Source organism: Magnolia sinica, chromosome 1 (genome assembly GCF_029962835.1).
Source record: "Magnolia sinica isolate HGM2019 chromosome 1, MsV1, whole genome shotgun sequence".
Lineage (NCBI taxonomy): Eukaryota > Viridiplantae > Streptophyta > Magnoliopsida > Magnoliales > Magnoliaceae > Magnolia > Magnolia sinica.
In genome coordinates this window covers 115,411,587-115,435,019 of record NC_080573.1, presented here as the reverse complement: position 1 = coordinate 115,435,019, position 23,433 = coordinate 115,411,587, and the positions used below count along the sequence as shown (strand labels likewise).

Below are 23,433 nucleotides of genomic sequence, written 5' to 3'. Positions count from 1 at the left end.
GGCTGGTCAATGGGCAACAGCAAGGTGATTACCATTGACAAGCTTCCCAAAATGCATATGTTTTTAAAAAAAAAAAAAAAATTAAGGATAACTGAAATTTTATTGAAAAGAGGCGAAAGATACAAAAGAGAGCAGAAGTCTGCTGAGAAGGCAGACAACTAGCGACCTAGGAAAAGCAAATCAAAGTCCTTAAGACTGATTACAGCGCCCACCCATTCATATATCAGATTTTTAACTCTGGACCAGACATGCTGGACCGTAGCCGATTTGTCGTTGAAACATCTATTGTTTCTTTCCTCCCAAACTGACCACCAAATAGCGATAATCACCATTCTCCAAATACGCGTGATAGGCTTGCCTGTCTTGACCCCGTGCCAGGCCGAAAGCAAATTGCAGGAAGACATCGGAGAACACCAGCTTATGTTCAATCAAGAGAAGAATTCGGTCCAAATCTGCGAGATGAAGGGGCAGTGGATAAGAAGGTGGTCCACTGATTCCTCTTCCTTTATGCAACATAGGCAAATGTTGACAATAACATCCTCCTTTGCTTCAGATTGTCTATAGTGAGGATTCTGTTTTTGGCTGCTAACCAGGCAAAGCAGATGAATTTGGGCGGAACATCGTATTTCCAAATAAAAGGAGCAGCTAGAGAGGAGGGAGCACGCTGGAGGGAGAGCTGGGAATAGAAAGATCTGACCGAAAAGACAACAGTTTTTTTCTCCAGACCATAGGAGCTTGTAGGGGGAGGAAGGGTCAGGCACGGCATTGGAAATGAGGAGGAGGAGATCCACATACTCTGAGATCTCCCTTTCGTGAAGATTTCTGAAGCACTTCACATCCCAAACTATGTTGGTGTTGGAGAACGAGAAGCAGCTAGCAATAGGAATATTTTTCTGAGGGCTCAATCGATAAATATTTGGGAACCGGGACATCAGCGGCATCTCCCCTATCCACAGGTCTTCCCAGAATCGAATAGAGAGACCATTATTGAGTTCAAAAACGATGTTGTTGAGGATTTCCTTTTTAGAACGCAGGATTACTTTCCAAATGGGCAAGGCCCTGTGGACAGCCGAATCTTTGGTCCACCAGCCTCCTGGAGAGCAGCCGTATTTACCTTTAATTATGAAATTCCAAAGGGTACCGCCTTCAGTACCCAGTCTCCAGATCCACTTGCCAAGAAAGGCCTGGTTCATGATCTTCAGATTTTTGATGCCGGCGCCACCTTCTTGGAAATGTTTACAAACTTCTTGCCAATCGAGCAGGTGAAATTTCTTCTGGTTTTCTTTCCCACACCACATAAAATCGCGTCTCAACTTGTCGATAGCCATCAACACGGATGAAGGACATTTGAAGAGAGACATAAAGTATATGGGCAGGTTAGACAGGGCTGCCTTAATAAGAGTGAGACGGCCCCCTATCAAGAGGTATCTGCATTTCCATCTGGCGAGGGACTTCTGAAATTTGACGATGACTTTGTCCCACATCGATTTCGTGGAGAGACCAATAGCTAGAGGGAGCCCCACAAAGGAGGGGAGGGAAGCTGAATGGCAGCCGATGGATTTTGCATATCTGCCAATCTCAGATTCCAGAAGATTGACACCATAAAGGTTGGATTTAGATAAATTTATACTCAGGCCTGAGACTGCCTCAAAACATCGAAGCGTCGTGTGGAGATTATCGATGAATTCCTGGGAGGCAACGGAAAGAATGAGGGTGTCATTGACAAACTGGATATGGGTGATGGGAGGGGACACCCCGACATCTTAATGCCACAAAGAATGCCTTCCTCCTGACCTTTGAGCAGCATTTGAGATAGAGCTTCACCGATGACTAAAAAGAGTAGAGGGGATAATGGGTCTCCCTGACGAAGCCCTCTTGAACTGTTGAAGAAGCCGATCGGGGTGCCGTTGAGGAGAACTGAGAAGTGGGTTGATCCGATACAAGCGCTGAACCATCTTCTACATCTGACGCTGAAGCCCATGCGACCCATCATATAGAGCAGAGTGTCCCATTCCACATGATCATAGGCCTTTTCAATATCCAGTTTACACAGGATAGCCTTTTCACCAGATTTGCGACACGAGTGAAGGACTTCGTTAGCTAAGATGGCGCAATCGACAATCTGTCTGGCCCTGATAAAAGCGCTCTGGTTCATCGAAATAAGCTTCCCCATAACCTTTGAAAGACGAGTAGAAAGCACCTTCGCAAGAATCTTATAGGGGCCCCCTATCAAACTGATAGGGTGAAACTCAGAGAATGAGCTAGCACCTGCTACCATGGGAATAAGAGCTATGAAAGTCGCACCTAGCACTCTAGATAATCTGCTTCTGTTATGGAATTCAGACATAAATTCCATAATATCCGATCGGATGATGTCCCAATATGATTGGAAAAACGCCATTGGGAACCCATCAAGACCCGAAGATTTATCTTTCCCCAGCTCATTAACAGCTAGCTTCACTTCTTCTTCATAAAAAGGGACCTCCAAGGAATTAGCTTCCAACTCGTCCAGCGATTGGAAGTGGATGTTATCGAGGCGCGGCCTAGTCCATCCTTCATAAGAGAGGAGGGAACTAAAGTGGTGAAGGGCTTGATCCGATGTCTCCTGTCTATCCTCAGTTCGAACAACATCGACTGTAATGCTGGAGATGGCATTAGTGCGGGATTGCATATTGGCAATGTTGTGGAAGAATTTTGTATTCTTGTCGCCTTCTTGGATCCATCTCACTCTGGATTTGAGTTTCCATAAAGATTCGTCCTGCATTGCCCTGGTCGCTATATCTTGAATGATTTGGATGCATCTTACCAGCACTTCAACAGACATCTGGGAGCCCTCATCATTCACATCAATTTGCTGGAGTTCCAAAAGCAGATCTGCCATTTCAGCTTCCTTCTTCCCCAATGCATCGGCTTTCCATTCCTTCAATTTCTCCTTTAACATTCTTAGTTTACATAGAAGTTTATGACCTGCAAACCCTTTAACCTGAAAAGAGGGCAACCATTCCACTATCCTTTGATTGAAGCTGTCGATGCCGATCCAAGAAGAGTTGAACCGGAAAGGTTTCGGGCCCCAACTTTCGTCTTCTAGCCGCAACAGAATTGGGCAGTGGTCGGAAGTGCTTCTGGGGAGGGCCATTTGGGACGCTGACGAAAATGCCTTCAACCAGTCCGTAGAGAGAAGGAATCTATCTAGTCTGGATTGGATGGGATGAAGGCGACCGTTGGTCCATGTGAATCTAGCTCCAGTCAGGAGAAGATCGATGAGCTCATGGGATTGAATCCAATCGGAGAAGTCTTCCATGGCTGGAGTAGCTCTTCTTTTCCAAGAATGTTCCTCGGCGAACCTGATAGTATTGAAATCTCCGACAAAGCAGAACAGACCTGAGAAGGATTGCCTAGTGGTGGTCAGCTCTTCCCAAAAAGCTGGTCTAAAGAGACACGAATTAGGACCATAGACAGGAAATTAAACAGCAAAAGTTGGAAGACTTATCTTGTAAAGAAACAGAGACCGAAAAGGATCCAACAGAAGAGGACAGAAGATCCCATTTTGAAGATTTCCATGCTATGATGATGCCTCCTGAACTGCCGGAAGCATTGAGGGGGAACCACTTGGCATCCTTAGCTTTCCAGATGGTGGCCAGAAGATTGTCGTTGAACAAAGGGACCTTAGTTTCTTGAAGACAGATAACGTCTCGGTCTCTCCTATGAATAGAATCTTTGATTAGGCACCTCTTCTATTTGGAGCCTAATCCCCTAAAGTTTCATGAGAAAATTCTCATAGGGCCACTGATCTTTCCTGAGATCCCTGTCTTCCTTGTCGCACCATAGGGGCTGTAATTAGTCCTGGGCTTGGATGCAGCCTCTGAAGCAACCGACTGTCGGCGGATCTAGGGGCATGTTTCGTGGGCGTGCGAGGAGAGGGGAGGGATCTTCCTTTGTTTTCGATACATTGGAAGAGGGCAATGAAGTCCTCTGGTCTATCCCCGAATGTCAGACCAAGCGACCTTCCGACGTGTCCCACCGCATCCCTAATCCATTTCTTCTTTTGGATGGATTGGAATATTTCTTCCCTGCTTGTGGCTGCACCTGGGCCCGAATCTTCCTGTTGCTGGCTAGGGAAATCCACACACATCTATAAAGGTTCTGCGACTATCACATCGGATGGCAGGTCTTCCTGGAATAAGGTGAAGGGTCCCACCAAATCTGCCCAATCACGAGAGTGGGGTATGGAGTTGGGAGGGGATGATGGGAAGGACGATTGGGTTTGCAAATCGGAAAATTGATTGTCGGAGTCGTCAGCTCTGGAGGCGTCGTCGGCCATAGCGAGGCGAGGTTGCATTCTTAGGATTTGATGGGAGCTGTGGTAGGGCAGGGGCTATGATAAAGCTAAGGGATGAGCAAGGAGGTTATCGGGAAGGGAGTAAGTTTTAGGGATAAGGGGAGGGAATGGGATTCGGGTTCGGGGCGACCAAGTGGGTTATGATAATAAAGATGAAGTCGGACCCATCCAGACATGAATCGCAAGATCCGGAATCGCGATACTCAGAAGACGCAATAAATGCGTTATCGGATGAGGGGCCCACGTGTCGAGCGGAAGTGCCTACTTCGCAGAGATTGGCCACGTGTCGAGAGTCCAGGGATCAAGTGCCGTCAGAGCGCAAGCGACTGCGTCTTGGACGAGGCAAGGCATGACGTGGCAAAGCGGGGTTTAACCACGCATCCTTCTCTGCCGGATGATTAATGAGATGGTACGTTTCCTGAAGAGACGTTGCAGGGGAGACGCCACGTAGTTGCTTTTCTGGGGCGGGGATCTGATTTCTCTCTGATCTTAGTTCAGTGGTGTCAGCACGTGACGGCGCTTCGACCGCGATTGAGTCATGTGTATCTTCAACAGTGTGGATGGGAGCACGGTCGATGATGGAGGCCAGAGCACTAGCAGAGCCATGAACCCGTAGTCCGCTAGAGAGCGGAAGACGCACACTTTCGTTTCACTGCGCTTCTGGAGCTTGATGCTGCACCGGAGAAGATGCTTCCTTCGCCCTCCAGACATCACCCCATCTGGGATAAACAGTGTCGGGTGTTTCCAATTGCACCGGGAGGAAAATGAGACAATTATCAACCTCCACCATCAAGTAAGGAGGAAGGGGAGAGCCCTTCTTCCTTCGCACTCGAACTCTAATGACACCTAACTCCTCCCCGAGCTTCATCTTAGAGTCGACCTCAAGAAGGGAGCCAATACGAGAAACAACTGAAATGAAAAATTCATCATACCATAGTTCCAAGGGAATTCCCCAAATAAGAACCCAAATATTTTCCATACCAAAAATAGAGTAATCCTCCCATGGCAACACCTTCGCAACTGGACCTTCCGAATGCAGTTGCCCTGCCATGGTTAGCATATCCGGGTTAATCCCCGGGCATACCTTAACCCACAAATCATTAAAACCAATGGGTTTGATGATATAGTTCCCAGGATGAAAGCCGGTGCACTCCTTAATCCAATCTTTAAGTTGAGAGAGCGAAGCACCTTCTTTAGTGACGATCACCAGCATCCCTTGTTAGCTTCGCTCTAGCTTGTATGAAGCTCTCCTGACTGATAGAGAGGGAGTATTCACCCTGAGCTTGAATGGGGTTCTCTCTAGCAGGCCTGGGTGAGGCATTGTCTTCCTTATCAGAGTTGGATTGAGCAGGGGGGTTGTCGATGGGTAAAGGTTTGTGCTGGAGAACGACATCTCTGAAAGAGTGGTCATCCGTGCGCAATGACTGAGGAGGGTTGTAGCCGACGAGTTGTTTAGGAGAAATAGGATTGACGGCCTTTCTGTGTTGGTCTCTGTATTTTGGGCCAAAACGCGAACATTGGACCAGCATCGGGACACCAACGTAATTAACTCCATGGAGCATTTCAACCACTCTAGCGAGTTCCGTCTCCAAACTCATTCGAACCAGCGCGAAGCCCCGATAAACTCCACTTTCCTTATCTCTGGGCATTACTACATCCACAACTGCCCCTGCACGCCCAAATACTCTCGAAATATTGATAGGAAGCCACCCTGTCGAATAACCCCTGACGAATAAGGTAGGGTAGGAGCTCCTCTTCCTTTCCGCTGATGTTGGAGACATGCGGCTGCATCTCGAATGTGATACCTGTTTCCATCCATGTCCCCCAAAGTCGTCTGATTTTGTGTTTTCGTCTTCGATTGTATCGTCCGAACCGCCTCTAGTTCTTCCCGTGTGGTCTTCGCCTAAGCCCTCTGTCGTCTTGAGTGAGCGACGATCATATTGTCTGTATCTGTCGCTTTCTCTGTCGTCCGATTTCTCCTTCGCTTTCTCTCTCGTGTCCATCAACATAAGAACGTGAGACCACGGCTTTTCTTTCTTCTTCTTTTTCTTTTTTACATGTGTGTTATGTATGTGATTCCGGGACGATGAGTCCATCAATCACCTTTTTTATGCCTTGCGTCTTCGCTAAAGCCCATCAGGAAGACTATTTGACTTATCTCAGTGTTGTTGGGTGACACCCTCGTCAATTGGTTCATTTTTCCTCGCATGACATGGGGGACTGTCATTCATAAAGGAAGAATTTTATGGAGATCTTACAATTATGTGGTCCATATGGACTGAGCGCAATAACAAATGCTTGTGCAAACCTCATTGCAGTTCTGATGAGGTGTTCAAAAAGGCCAAATTGGATGTGGTTTCTTAGGCATTGATCCTTACGTCCTTTGTAAGTTGTTGTATTGAGTCTTTGATCATTTTTTGTCCTGCTTTCTGTAACTTCCAGGGTGTCGATTCCTCATCTTCGCCCCAGTTTTCTTTCAATGGAAGTTGTGTTGCCTCTCAAAAAGAGAGGAAAAACAAGAAAAGAAAAGAAAAAGAAACCCTTTCCCATCCACACCTCCCAACTAAGAGCAAGAGGAAGCATTCGCTCTCCAGGGGATCCTACATTCAACTAGAGGAGCATGAGGAAGCATTCTCTAGAGGATTCTTTTCTTCTTCTTCTTCTTCTTCTTTTCCTTTTTCTTTTTCTTTTTTCTTTTTATCGGTATTCTCCAAAGGATTCTACCTCAAGATTTGAATGGTTCCTCCCCAACTTCTCATAACCTCTCCTAGCTTGTCTTCGAAGACCCATTTTGAATTTAAGGGATTTAAGAAATAGCCTCAAATCTTCTAAACTGATGTACAGTGAATAAGTGGACCATCTCTTCATCCTTCTAGTCCATGAAGAACATACAAGGGAATTCGAGCTCCGATGTTTGAGGTGCCACTAATGTCCAATGTGTCGATAGTATCAGCTGATGTCATCAAAATCACTAGTCAACAATTCGAAACTAGGGGTGTCTAACAAATATTACATTGCGTAGACGATAATATCATCAATACATGCCAATATATCATTATATATCGGCGAGAAGTACGTTTTACATAGTATCGATTGACGTAGCAACAATATTTGCAATATACAATGAAAAAGTATCTTGAAATTTTTTTATTAAAGGGATTCATTTGCCCAAAATTTTTGGGGATTGCGCTTCGTGTTTGTGTGTTTAATAACACTTGAGTTCTTTTGCATCAATATACAAATTTGATGGAGAAATCAGGATCCGAGAGTAGATTCGGGCTGGAAACCGTAAAAGCGAGAAAAGTTTCTTCTTTTTTTTTATAATAGATTCGTAAGAAACAAATAAAAATCCATATATATATATATATATATATATATAGAAGAAATTGGGGATATCTGAATTTTTCTATTTCATGCATTAAAATCATAGTGGAAGTGGAAAGATTTTTTTTTTTGAAGGATGACAACTTTATAAATTAAATAATAAAATAAAATAAATAAATAAATAAATAAAACGGCAACACCAGAAAGAATACAACCAAAGAAAAAAAAAAAGTAGCAAAAACTGAAGAAACAAAACACAACCCTCAAGGAGTCGCAACAAAAGTCCACTCAACAACAGACGAATGAGCACTCAGAAATACACCCATTGGACTGCCGCACCTGTCTTAAAAACACTTGTTGTTTCTTTCACTCCAAAGAGCCCACAAACCAGCCAAAAGGAACAATCTTCATCTCCCCCTGTGCAATGAGACCAACCCTACACCGTGCCATTGAGCAAAGAGCTCAACAATCGAACATGGCATCACCCAGCTCACACTGAACAGATCCAAGACGTAGTAGCTCCAAACCTTGCCGATAAATGGACAGTGAATAAGGAGGTGGTCCACCAATTCTTCATCACCCCAGCATAATGGACACGCATTTACCAAACAGAGACCCCTGTTCCGTATTTTATTAATGGTGAGCACTCTATTCCACCCAGCTAACCAAGAGAATACTGCCACCTTAGACAGAGCACCATAAGCCCAAATATGATAGGTACGTGCCTTGACACCCCACTAAGATCTGCCCGAAATAGGAAAGTAAAGAGAACTGACAAAGAATTTACCCAATTTCAAATCGAACCAACATAGAGAATCCCTATCATTAGAAAGAGACACTCTCAGTAGTTGCTCTACTAGGACCAGCAGATCTTGAAACATCATCGTGAAGATCTCTTCGAGAAAGAAGGATCCAGGTCCCTCCAGAAAAGTGTGGGACATGACACTGATTAACAGAAATATCTGGGTCCAGTGCCACCCGAGCCAACCTCGGAGACAAGTCTTCCAATTTCCTTCCTCCTAATCATGTATCTTTCCAGAATCTGACCTTTGAACCTTCACCCACCACAAAACCCACTCCCCTAAGAACCCGATCCTTGATACTCAGAATAGATCACCACACACTTGGCCCTTTATATGTAGGGATGCACTTAGGCCACCACCCTTCCCATTCCACCCCATACTTCCTTAGCAAGATTTCCTTCCAAAAACCCCCATTCTCAGCTCCGAACCTCCCAATCCATTTGCCCAAACGAGCTTCATTCATCTTCCGAAGGTCACAGATGCCCACGCCCCCATCTTGTTTCGGCTTGCAAACATCAACCCATTTCATGAGGTGAAACTAGTGTTTTAAATATCGATGATATTGGCCGATATATCCCACAATATATCTTGTATCCCACCTATGCGATACGAAACTCGCAAGTAGTGCGATATATCTCACATGTTCGATTCGATGAGCATTTTCAATTTTCAATCCTTTTTTTTCAGTAAATCATGTTAAATTAGCGTCAAATTGTTACAAATACATGGATTGGGAGCTTCAATTTTGAGATTTGGAGGAGATGGGCCGAGTTGCAGAAAGTTGAAAAAATCAAAATTTCCTACTTGGTCGCAAATCGGTTGCAATCCTTATGTCCAAACATAAAATCAAACATGTATGTAACCTAATCTAGTGATTCTTCTTTTGCTTTTGAATGTATTGGTTGTGTTTCCACAAGTCTTCTTATATTTATAAATTATATGATTGAACTTTGAATATACTTGCATCAATTCAATTAAACAACGCATAGATTAGGACCCCATAGAAAGAAAACATATTGTGTGCACATATTTTTTGTAATGTTTTGATTTATAAGTGTGTGTTGATGTGTTTTTTAACAATCACTGAAGTTTCATTGAAAAAATCGACCAATTTCCCCATGTTTCCAACAGCAACAATACATTACGCGATACAACCGATATATCCCATGCAATAACCGATACGTATCTGTATCCCAAAGGTACGATACATAACGCGATACTGATATTTCGAACACTGGGTGAAACTTCCTTTTAGCTTCCCCACCTTGCCACAAGAACTCCTTCCGACGTTTCTCCAACCTAAAGAGCACTTTTCAGGCACTTAAGGACATAAAATATAATGGAATATTGGATAGAGTCGCTTTAATGAGGGTAATTCTACCATCAAGGACAAATACCTTCTTTTCCATGCTGGTAATTTCCTTTCAAACTGTTGGATTACCGGCACCCACAAGTGTTTCTTGATCTTCCCTATGCACAAAGTCCTAAATAAGTAGAAGGGAGAGAGCCAGCTTTGCATCCAAGACTCCACTTCTTCCAAACCCAAACCGATACCCAACACCTCAAATTTCTAGAGATTCACTAGAAGACCCGACACAACTTCAAAGCAGAAAATGGCTTTATGAATATTATCAATCTGAGAGGCATTTGCATCACAAAATAAGATCACGTCATCTACAATTGAAGATGTGACACTTGGAAATCTCCACCATTCGCCTTAGACCCGAAGAACAAACCTTCTCTAACATCTTTCAACATCATTCTACTGAGCGCTTCTGCAACAACAACGAAAAGAAATGGAGAGATTGGATCACCTTGTCTAAGACCACATGAGGACTTAGAGAAGCTTTGGAGGGATCCATTGATGAGAATAGAAAATTTCACCAAGCTTACACATTCTCTAATCCAACTTCTCCATTTCGATCCACGTCCCATCTTACCCAGAAGGCAATCAAGAAAGGCCCAATCCACATGATCATAAGCTTTCTCCAAATCCAACTTGCATTCTACATCGAGAGACATTGCTTTGTGGCAAGAATTGATGATTTCATTCACAATCAAAGAGCTTTCCAGTATCTGTCCCCTTGCTCTCTAGATACGAGGCAACCCAGCACTGCGCTAAATCTAGTGGCTAAGATTTTTGCCAGAATCTTATAGGGGGCTCCGATTAAACTAATTGGGCAGAGAAGTCAATGCACTCCACCCCTTCTTTCTTGGCGATTAGGGCTTTAAAAGTAGCCCCTAATTCAGTAGACAGCTTGCCATTTCGCTCGAACTCGCAACAAAAACCTAACACATCCTTCTTTACTGTTTCCCAAAATTTTTGAAAGGACGTCAATGGGAACCCGTTAAGTCCCAGTCCCGGCCAAGCTCCTTGATTGCATTCATCACCCCCTCCTCTGAGATCTCCTTTTCCAGTGACTCGGCCTCCTCCAAAGAATTTTTTTTATTTTTTATTTTAAGCAAACTCCAAGTTCTGCATAGATGGTCTACGAATTTCAGGATCCGACAACAAGTTCTTGTAGAACGATACAATAGCCCCGTAGACCTAAGGCTTGCCTTCGTAGCAAGGCCCATCTTCCATAATACTCTCGATTCCGTTTGGCCGAGCTCGCGCACTACCAAAACCATGGAAGAATTTCATATTGTTGTCCCCTTCTTTCAGCCATGTCGCATGGGATCGTTGTTTCCATTTAATCTCTTCCTCCATTAATATTCCAACCGAAGCAAGTCACCATGCTCCCTATCTGATTCAGACAACACATACCCTTCTTCTTTCAAATCTAGCAAAAGAATTTCCTCCCGCAACTTGTCTGTAGTAGACTGCCTATTTCAAAATAATAATAATAAAATAAAATCCTCCTCCTACCTTGCTATCTTAAGCTTTAGGAAGCCAAAGTTTTTGGAATAGAACAAGACCTGCAGCCCTAAAATGATAAAAAGATTCCCAACACCCCTTGAATGGTTCATTAAAGCCTTCCACTTCTAGCCATGCAAGTTCGAACCTGATGGGTCTGGGACCCCGACTCTCCATTTCTGCTTCTAATAATATGGGGTAGTGATTTGAGATGGGCTTCAATAGCCCACATTGAGAGGACAACGGAAAACGGTCTAACTAGATGCCTGAAACTGCAAACTAATCTATCTTCGAGTGTTAACCTATTAAGAGCCAAATTCCATGCATATATATATATATATATATATATATATATATATATATATATATATATATATATATATATATATATATATATTATTTTAAGGATAACTAGATAATACTAAAAGAGAGAAAAAAGTACAAAAAGAAAGGAAGGAATCTGCTGAGGTAGCAGAAAACCTAGGATCCTAGAAACGATAAATCGTAATCTTTCAAGATGTTTACAATCCCCACCAATTCAAAAATTAAAATTTTAGCTCTAGAACCAACTAAATGAACCGAAGCAGATATATCATTGGAGCGTCTATTATTTCTTTCTTCCCAAACTGCCCACCAAATCACAAGGATAGACAGTCTCCAAAGACGAGATCTTTGCTTGCCTATTTTCACACTATGCCACGCCATAAGAAGATTGATAGAAGATTTGGGATTGCACCAGTTGATTTTAAAGCGATAGCAAAAATCTACCCAAATTTGGGAGACGAAAGGGCAATGAATCAAGAGATGGTACACGGATTCCTCATCATTCATGCAACAGGGGCATATGTTCACAATCTGCATGCCCCTTTTCTTCAGATTATCGACCGTTAAAATTCTGTTTTCCCCCGCTAACCAGCCAAAACAAATGAATTTAGGGGGGGCAGAGTATTTCCAAATGAACGGCATAGAAGGAGTCGATGATATGAGAGAGGAGGTGAGAAGGGTGTAGAAAGATCTGACCGTGAACTTGCTGCTTTTGTCGCTGGACCAAATGATTCTGTTAGGAGATGATCTATCTGGCACAGCTTTGACCATGCATATTTGACACTCCCCATTGGCATATAAATCAGATCATTCACGCATATCCGCTTAGAAAAGTCCAACGTACTACGAGCTGTTCTCCCACCTAATGATTTTCATACGGAAATTTGGTTACATTGAAATCGACTCCAATGCACCACGAATACCCCCATTTGGATCCAACCGAATCTAATTTTGCCTAGAAAGAACCCCTCATGGTTGGAACATTCGGACCATAAACCGAGGACAAAACCCAACAAAAAGCAGAAGAAATATCATGAAGCACCAGGTTAAGAGAATTCCCCAACCCAACTATCCACCATCGACCAGCAAGAGGAATCCCAAACAACCAAAATACCGCCCGCAAAACCCACATCTTTCACTAACCATTCCTTCGAAGAGCCTCTACAAACTTCATTAATTGTTCTCTAATCCATTACTGACATTTTGGTTTCTTGTATAGCTAGCACCTGCACCTTGAATTTCCTGCACATCGCCTGAATTTGGGTACATTTTTTTTGGACGGCCTGTGCCCCTTACGTTCCGAGACATAATCCTAATGAATTCCCTCTTTTACCCTTTCTCTTTGACTCGGTACCCTTCAACTTAGATGCCACATCGTAAGTAATCGAGCTTTCAAGTCTTCTCAATTCCCGCAAACCTCTCGCAGAAGTCTTCACTACTACCGTCATTGCTTCCTTTTCTTTATGTATCCCCCATTCACAGAATGTGGCAAACCCCCACATAGTCCTCTTCGCAATTCCCGAAAGTGACCCACAATAGCCTTCCTATTTTCCCAAGGGCCTCCCAAGTCCATTTCATACCTTGGGCAACTGATACAAAGCCTCCTTCCTACTCATTCGCACCAAATTCCTCTCTTTTCAGTATGAATTGGAGGGACCACAACAGAAGCTTCCAAGGAATCGGGATCTTGGTGTATCAGAATCAGCTAATGATCGTGGTTGTAATCTTGCAACGGAGCTGGCTGTTGGAGAAGTTCTAAGGCAAGTTTGGTTGAAGCTGAGCTTTGAAATATCCCAATTTATGACCCATCAGATTCCTCCCCAATGGAGTTAAGTAGAAAGTTCCCTTCGTGTGAGAACGAGTGTGCAAGGTAGGGGAGTAAATGACCATCTCACAGTTATCACGTAAGTAAAGCTCCACACATGTGCTTAGCAAGAAACTGTACACAAATATCTCATGTAGAGGACCATACCGTGTTTCCCTCCACTCTCTCGGATGCTAGTCCCAACACTTCCAGCTCTCACAAATAAACACCACATGTCAAATCCTCAGGACCTCTAGTAGTCACATTTTCCCCTTCATTTAATACCTCTGCCTCTTCTTCCCACGTGTCTAGCGGTGGCTGAAATACCGTCGCCATTTCTTCTTCCGTTTGCTCATTACTCACCTTTTCATTAATTGCTTTCCTTACCCCGGGACACGCGTCAAGCACTACTTCCTCCTCTCGAGAGATCTCTGACGCCGACATTAATGAAAAGAATTCTTCTCTTTCCACATTTCCATTCAAAGAATTAATGAAAAGAGGATCGAGCCTCCCTCAAAAAAAGGAGAAAGGTAAATGCGCCTAGCCCCAACATGTGTCCTCCACATCTTTCGATGCACTGCAGGACAATGACATCTGTACTCCTTCGTGATCACCTCCGATGTCTTCCTCTTGCAACGTCAATACAGATGATGATTAAAGCATTTTCTCTAACCCTCTTGACTCCTCTCTGGAAACATAAACGGTTATGTGAAGTTCTCCAATAACCAAAGTAATCATTTTTGGCACTGGCAAAAGGTGTCACCTCCAGATTAACAGTCTCGCCACTCTAAGATATGCACAATGCTCCGTTATAGAGTCAATAGCAATGACTTCCCCCATGTAAGGACAAATCTCCATAAAAGCCTCCTTCGCTCATAGTTCTAAAGGCAGGCCCCAAAACGAGAACTAGTTTTCCTCAAAACCTAGAACCGACCATTGAACCCATCTCATTAGGCCCCTAACCACATCATTGCTAAAATGGCTACCGAGAGAGATGATTCACTCTAGATCCATCTACGGATGGAAGGAAATGAGAAAGGTTCAATGACTATATCCTACAACGATACCTCATAGGTCACTTCCAACCACCTATTGACTTCGACTTGAGAGGTGCCTACAGTCCACCAAACACCACCGGAATGAACAGGCCACCCCTGTTATCATCTACGAATCCACCATCACCACCAGCCGCTCGTTACCCCAAGTGTGACTATCCATTGTGATGCCTCTAAAGATCCATCGGGTGCAACCCTGACGTGCTCCAATGGTGGAGCAGGCGAAGCTAGTTCCCTGTCTGCAAGCTTGCGACAACCTTTGGTGGTTCCCTCTTAAGAGAGCATGACGTCCTCCCCTCTAAAGCTTTTCTCAGTTCTTGCACCCAAGTCCCGACAAAATGTCCCGGTACGAGCTTCCTTCTCCTAATTCACTTCTGTTGCTATTCTCCATCAGTCCCCCTTTTTGAGCATCAAACCCCTTTCCTTTGTTCCCTTCTGAGACTCATTGTTGTGTCCCCCTCCTTTTCTCACCCCCTCACCTCTTCTAGCCTCACAAAACACTTTCCCCTGGAGTGGATTCGCTGCCTCCTTATTGGCCACCTCTGAGCCATATTTAGCCCTTTTCACCCCTAATCATTCCTTTGTATAACTATCCATTATAATCATCAATAGTTATCTACACTTCCATCTCCAATGCCATTCTAATGAAAGCAAAACCCCTGTAATTCCCGGTGTTCTTGTCTTTAGGGAGGAAGACGTCCATGACCGAGCCACAATTCCCAAAAGCTCGTCTTAGGTGCCACTCAGCCGGGCAACGTTCTACAAACAACGTTGGCAGTTCCCTTATATCACCCTTCAATCTAGAATTACCCATTCTCTTTATTCCTTCTTTCATCTTTCACACCTCGATCCATTGCTGATTCTCCTCCCCTTCGAAACCATTTCCTTCCAATCTCACATCGTAGCTCATTGACCAATAGCCGTTACCATGTTCTCTTCGTTTGACCACCATTGTCCCTGTGCCGCATGGCCCTTCCAAGAAGATGGTTTCTCTCCTATCGTTGCGATCTCTGCCACAGCTAGCTTAACTCCTCCAGGGTGCCCTTCTAAGAGAGCGACCCCGGGCTCTTGCCAACATGAAGTCTTTGGACAAACCTCTCCCACAACTTCTTGATCAGAATCTGCTTGTCCAATAGTTTCTAGCTCTGAACTTTTCCCCCATCCTCAATTGTGGAAAGAATATATGTTGAGTATTTGTGTTTTATTGCTTGCACTATCTGGTATTTGAATGATATGAACTCATTTTGGATATAGTAGTATCACTTATGGTTGACAGCATATTGTTTCTCCATTAAACAATGGGAAACTATTATGCATGTGTGTCTCCGTGTTATGTTTAGAGTTCCAAGTGTGTATTAACATCTACTGAAATTTCACTGAAAAACTCCATCTTCCTAGAGTTCCCCAGTGTGTCCCTCAGACTGTGATACATGCAATACTTCCTGATGTTTGCTACGGTATTTCTGTATGCCTAGGGTGTGATACATGGTGCAATACCGATACTTCAAATACTGGGTGCCACCAACCAACCAAGCAAAACCTCAACTCTAGAAGCCAAAGAGCCCTGTCCAAGGGCATAAGACAGGATCTCCCCCTTCAGGTAGAGCTTTGAAGAGAAAATAAATGTGAGATCACTCTAGCAATCACATACTGGAACAGCATCTTTCCCCTTTGACATAGTGAGATGGTGCCAAAAAGAAGGACATTGTGCATATTGCAGAAACTATGTGAAGCACAGTAAATCAGTAATGAATTTGGTCTGCAGTTGAAAAGACAAGGGCATCCATCTTCCCACATGGACAGGATGTCCAAGAACTACCATCAGCCAATAACTGGCCAGCACAGTTATGTCATCCTAAATTAGGTATCAAGGTAACATGGATTGAGCAGCAGTAGTGCCATTCCACTATATACTGGGAATAAAGGACTCCAGCTTTACACTCTCGCCAGCTTATGCCCATAAGCAGGTAGGCCTCTTTCGAAATTGGTGGAACTGGTTGCTCATAAACAGGTTAGGCAATCCCAAAAGCTTTGATGCTGGACCCATGAATCGTTGTGTTTTTAGCATCTAGACTTTCAATCCATATGATGCAACTCATGTTGATTTGCTTTGTCACCAAGTCAGACCAAACATACAAGAAATCAAGTTTCAGGACGAGCAGTTAAGGAATTTCCAAAATAAATATTTAAGCCCTTCACACGTGCGAATATACTTGCAAGATTAGACAACCAGTGATTATCATGAAAAATGAAATAGCTTAACCAGCAATGGACATGAGAAAATACTTACATCAGAAGCATCCAATACTTCTCGAACCTTGGTACAATGGGCTCCCTCTGTTGCAAATGCATGTAATACCTGGACCAACAGCTTCAGGCATTAAATATTATAGGAAATTTTTCTATTTCAGAAAGAATTGTGAAAAGGTATGGTTCAAAATTCAACTAGAACTAATATAAAACAATTTCATGAACGATCAAATAATTTATTGAATGAAGGAGGCAAGAAGGGAATTAGTGCATATGAAATTTTGCAGCAAGAAAGATGAATGTTACTTCAGCTTCTAATAGTGTTGTATTTGAGTCCAAAGCATCCTATATTTGGAAGGACTTTTCTGCTAAATCTTCATCAATTGAAGTTACTGGAGGCAGTTTTTAGCTTAAATCCTTAAAAACAAAAAAAAAAAAAAAAACAAAAACAAAAACAAAAAATAAATAAATCGGTGTGTACACGCACACGTGCATGCTTTTCAATACAAACAGGACTCATAGAATCGACCCCAAATACCTGGAAGTCAGGAAGAAGGCTACAATGACGATGATGATGATGATATTCTTTTCAATATAGAACTCTATTTCAGGTTTCCAGAGAAAATGAAGAAAATATGAAGTAAATTGTAACCATAAACTCAAAAGATATTTTAGTATTGCAAGGTCATGGATCGTAATAATGGGATACTAGTGAAAGAATGAAAGTAATATTAGAGACGAAACATTTATTTCATGCATTTTTTTTCCCAATTGTAGTAGGTCGTTAAAATCACTCTATTCTTTCCTTTTATCATTTCCTGATGAGTTTGCAACAGAGACCCCAGGAATTGCATCTAAATCATTAGGAACTGAATCTTCACACACCCACTGTTTGCATTATCAAAGCCCCTGGGGAGTTCACCCAACCTGGAAGGTTGCCCACTCATCACTTCAATAGAAGACCTTCCCCAGCAGAATCTCAATTGTGCATGGATCATTTACTGTTTATTAGATCTAAAAAAATCATATTTCTATGAAAAACATCAGTTGCATCTATTGATATTGTCCCTCAGCTGATGCTTCACTTTCACAGCATATTCTCCTTCATTTGCAGGATTACACACCCAGAATTCATACTATGACTTACTAATCAAACTATACATCCAAAAATAAAATCCAGAGAATATGTCAAACCTCTATTGCAAGTACACGTCCAACTGAAGCTTCAGATTCATTCCACTTCATTTGAGAACAAAGTCCATTTTTTCCTCCAGCCCTCCAATCAAGAAGGCCAAGAAGTATTTCAACAAGACCAACCCTACATTTCATGCAATGCAATACAAAATGGTAAGCACAAGACACAGGAAGTCCGTGATCACTTTAGTATAGAAAGAGAAAAAGGATTACAAACAAAATAATCAACCTCCCATACAATACTAGCAATTTACAATGCGGACAACTACAAGAAAAAAAAAAAAGTAAATAAATGCATTAGATTTGAAAATCAGTATTGTATCAGCCAAGAGGTCGTATCGCATCCATATCAGTTGGATACAATGTGCGCTAAGGGGCCAAATCGATCTACCCCAAAAAAAATTGGGTTGTGTCATATCGGCCGATTGGGGAGCATCGGCATTGATACATGGCAGATATGCCCCAAAAGGCCTAAAAATTGAATTTTTGTTTTGGCTCCATGTTACTCCAAATAAACTGGAAAGCCAATCCCACATCCTTTTTCGCAAACAAGCAGTGAATAAAAAGATCGTCTACTAATTCCTCATCTTGATAGCAGATCAAACACACTCATAAGAATCATCTTCCTCTATGGAGGTTGTCAACTGTTAACACTTTCCTTCCCACTAGCCAAGCAAGAGCCGCTACCTTTGGAAGAGCACCGTATTCCCATACAAAGGATGAAGGACCGACCCCTTCTCTACTACCTTCCCTGGTTAACAATTTATAAAAGGACTTCATTCAGAATTTGCCAAACCGATCTTTTAACCATTTCATCGAATCCAATTCTTTATTTTTTATTTTTTGAAGGATTCATCGAATCCGATTCTGACAACACCGGATGCACTTTGGACAACAATTCAAGCAAACTCGTTAGCTCTTCGCTCTCTTCATCCACCATATTCCTTCTACATGGCGGAGCCCAACAAACCACCTCTTCCTGAATAGTAAAGCATCCCTCCACCCTCAAATCTGCCTCTACTGCAACCACCGCCAAACATGGGAAATTGACACATAATTTTTAATCCCCCACCCAAATATCTTCCCAAAACCTAATTTCCTTCCCATCTCTCAAAAAGAAACTTCTTCCCAAACTTTACCTTGTATTGATGCCGCAAATTTCCAAAGATATGATGCCCAATACAACGATGACGACCTAATCCATCTACCCCTTTCTTCCGCCCCATATTACCAATTACCATTCTCCACGAGGAGCCCTCTTCCGCACCAAACCTCAAAACCCATTTACCTAATAAAGATATGATCATAATCTCCAAAACTCCAAGCCCTGCTCCCCCCTTGATCCTTACAATTGCACACATCCACCCACTTCATCAGATGAAATTTCCGTTTTTCTTCCACACCCTTTCACAAAAAATCCCATCGAATATTTTTCCAGTTTATTCAATTCTAATTTTGAACATTTGAAAAGCAACATGTAAAAAACCGGAAAGTTAGACATCACCGCCTAGATTAAAATAATCCTTCCACCCAAAGATAAATGTCTGCTCTTCCATTAGGACAACTTCCTTTCAAATATCTCACTTTGTCCCATAATTGTTTAGGAAGCCTTGCAAGGCATAACGGAAGGCCAAGATATGTATTAGGAAAGGACCCCTCCCTACATCCTAAGATCCTCACAAAATTCCCCACCTCCTCGGAAATTTCCACCCCTAAAATTTCACTTTTCCTGATGTTTACTTTAAACCCTGATACTACCTCAAAACATACTACTATCATTTGAATGCTATTCACTTTTAACTCATCTACCTCACATAATATTTGAATATCATCTGCATACTATAGATGAGTTACTTGGAAGACCAAGCTATCGACCACAAATCCTTTTACCAAACCCACCTCATCTCCTCTCACAATCATTCTACTGAAAGCCTCCATTACCGCCAGAAACAAGTATGGGAAAAAAAGATCCCCCTGGCGCAACCCTCTAGAAGGCGAGAAATAACCATTTGGAGAACTATTGACTAAGACTACAAATTTTGCTGAGCCTACACATTCCCAAATCCAAGACATCCATTTCATACCACACCCCAACCTGCCCAACATATAATCCAAAAAAATCCCAATCTACATGATCAGAAGCTTTTTCAATGTCCACCTTGCATACTACCCTTCTAATCATCTCCTATGGCAAGAATGAATGCATTCATGAGCCACCAATGTCGAATCCACTATTTGTCTTCCTTCCATGAAGGCCCCTTGTGATGATGAAATAACTTTTCCAATAATTGCTCAAAATCTAATTGCTAATACTTTTGCCAGTATCTTATATGGACCCCCCAAGAGACTGATAGGTCTAAAATCTCTAAGACACTCAACTCCTTTTTTTGGAATCAATGCAATAAATGTGGCCCCTAACTCCAATGCTACTTAAACTTTATCCTGGAATTCCTTTATAAATCCAATCGTATCTCTTAACTACATCCAAAACTTTTTATAGAATGCTATAGAGAATCCATCCGGCCTGAGGGCCTCATCACTACCCAATTCTTAAACAACTTTTACAATTCTTCTTCTAAAATGGCTCTTTCCAACTATTTTGCCTCCTCCAATGTAAGAGAATCAAACGAAAGATGATAAAGAAAAGGTCTCTTACAATCCTTTCTTGACAAAAGGCCCTTACAGAAATTAACTATCGAACCACACACATTTGTGTTACCTTCTACTCGATCCCCCTCCACCATTAAAGACTTAATTTTATTCGCTCTCACCTGAGCACTTGTCATAGCATAGAAAATTTTGTATTTTTATCACCCTCTTTCAACCATCATATTTGAAGGAATTGCAACTATTTCCATCATCTCTCTATGGAAAAGTGCCATAGCATGTAACTTTTTAAATGATGATGTATCTTTTCACAAAATAACCATCATATTTGATGGAATTCCAACTATTCTTCATGCCTCATCAGCCACAATTATTTACAGCAATTCTTATTTACTAAATCTATATTTAAATTATAATTACAAAAGAATCGCACACAACACCCCACCCCCCCTAAAAAAAAAAAACTGCCTTCATTTAAACTGCTCAGAGCCAAATTCAATGATCTTTCAGTTTAAATCACAAGTTTAGGATTTTTTTTGGGTAAATAGTTCAACTCCTTCCCTCCATAGAGAGATGAATAGCCACTCATGAGATAAAGGAAAGTACTAAATGAAGAGACATGAAAAAAATTCACAAGTCAATAACTAACCCCAAGGACTAAAGTAACACATTTTAGAAGTAAGATTTCTTGAACATAACTAAGATGCATGATTCAAGACTGATTCTCCTGAATATATTATGATTTTTCACACTCAGGTCCTCCTGTATAATCCTTACTATCCAACATCACCACAACACAACAGACGAGATAATTGATACTTCTCATTTTGAAGGATCATTAAGAAGCTTCTTTCTGCCAAGAACAAAAAATAAAAGCAGAATTTAAGCAGCTTAGAAACCATTACAACAGAGAAAGTAGTTTTAGAAACGTGAAACAGTCGCAAACAAGGTTGCCATCATAAAGCTCAGATTAATTGTACTCCCTAAAAGAAACATACAAATTAAATATGAGTCCGAAAATGGTTTTCTGATATAAAGAGCATACTTCAATCCTTGAGCAACAAGTGCATCTCTAGCTCGATTTCCAGCAACAACAACACGTTTTAGCGTCTCAAGAGCCAGTATACTACCACCTTGCCATCCAATTGCTTTCATCAACAACGGAACAACCTGGGAATAAGACCAACATGTGTAAACTGGTGGATACAAATCACCAAAGAATATAGAGTACGCTATCATGATTGACAATACTAAGCATAGCATTACCATATCCAAGAACACTGCATATAAACCATGAGTTAGAACAGTGCTGCAGGTTGAAACAACATGCTTACAATATGACACAAGAAAACTAACATAAAATAAGCTTCAAACGAAAAGAAAAGGCATGGTAGCTATCACCATGGAGGAGGTATAGGTTTACTTTGGATTTTCCTGTTCTCTCAAGTGCCACGGGGCTGAATCAACATGATTGGTAGTACTAAACAGAGAGTAATCTCCATGGACAAATAACAGTTCAACAATTGAAATCATCTTGAAGGTGGCTTAGTTTTAGTGGCCTCATTGGTAGGGGACTGGGGCCAATGCCTCTCCAAACCCCAGAGTATGGAGACTTGATCACAGGGCACACCTCCAAAGGAGCAGGTACGCTACCAACTCAGATAACCAAGCAGGGTGTTACTTGTTAGGGGCCCCTCTTGGCGATCAGAATTCACAGTTTAGAGGTATATTCTTTCATGGTGAGCAATGCATTGCAGCTCAATTTGTATTAATATCATAGGATGTGTTTTTATTAATGATGCAACTGTAGGTCGCAACTCGCAAGGCACAGCAAAACAGTGATCAGCGGCTACACGACTTTAAGATGGTCTGGATGAGTTTCGAATTTCAGGATGCAGGCCAGGCAAGAATCGGAAACTGTTCAATTCCCAGCCTACCCTCAATCGCTCTCAGGCAAAATCTGGAAGGGAGAGTGGAATCAGATTTCTGCACAACTTGGAGAACCTGTTCATGTTGCAGAAATAGACGGAACACAAATGGAACATTTCAGAATCAAGTGGGCAAATGGGTCAAGAAATAGGCCACACGACCTGCCCATGCATAATTTCCTCAATCCCATTAGCCGTTCTTGATATATGCATTAGTTGATTTGTTGATATGGTTAGTATCTTGTTTCCTTATTCCATTGGGATAGGGGTTAAGAAACCTGTTCCTATTTAGATTAGGAGATTAAGGAAATCATTACAGCATTCATTAAGGAAATTTCTGGAGGATCAAGTTTCTTAACATATTTTAAGTTACATGGGGAGCTTGTTATGAATGCTCAAGTATTTGTTTGAAGAGAAACTCGGTACCTCTATTGGAAGAGAGTTGGCCACTTGGGATTGAAAAACCCTGTTTGCAGTGCAAGTATATTTTCTTCTCTTCATTAGGTGCTCTACTCTTGGTGATTGATATCTACTGTTTCTTATTTTCTCATTTGGACTGCATATTTTCTGCTATTTTCCAATGGTTTTCATCTTAAATTACTAACGCTGATCTGGACCAGAAAGTGTTTTTTTTTTTTTTTTGAACGATTGGACCAGAAAGTATTTGGTAAGCAGTAAGAAAAAAAAAATTTGTAAAAAGAATGCCTTCAAGCAAATTCGAGGCACTAGCTTACAGTTTTTGTGAGTTCACAACTGTAACATAGAAGGCAGGTTCTTTACAGTTTTCTCATGCGTAGAGGCTGCTGCAGGTCAGAATTAAGTACATACGGAATCTTCTCAATGCTTCAAAAATGGTATTAGGCTCCATAATGATTTCAATTCCAACCAATGCACAACTATCACCATAGAGTAACTATTAGAATATGTTGTAGTAATTTTGTAGGTATG

The 23,433-nt window shown here is 42.0% G+C and overlaps 1 protein-coding gene across 3 annotated transcripts in view; it reads right to left on the bottom strand.

The window, feature by feature from the left end:
• Window positions 1-23,433, bottom strand: part of LOC131255036 (dnaJ homolog subfamily C GRV2) — a 75,806-nt gene that overhangs the window by 1,487 nt on the left and 50,886 nt on the right. For all 3 annotated transcript variants that reach the window (XM_058255735.1, XM_058255741.1, XM_058255747.1), the window contains 3 exons: window positions 21,603-21,727; window positions 17,951-18,074; window positions 16,797-16,865 (listed from right to left, as the gene is read on the bottom strand). In XM_058255735.1, the coding sequence (XP_058111718.1) occupies window positions 16,797-16,865; window positions 17,951-18,074; window positions 21,603-21,727 (318 nt within the window). The remainder of the gene's footprint in view (window positions 1-16,796; window positions 16,866-17,950; window positions 18,075-21,602; window positions 21,728-23,433) is intronic.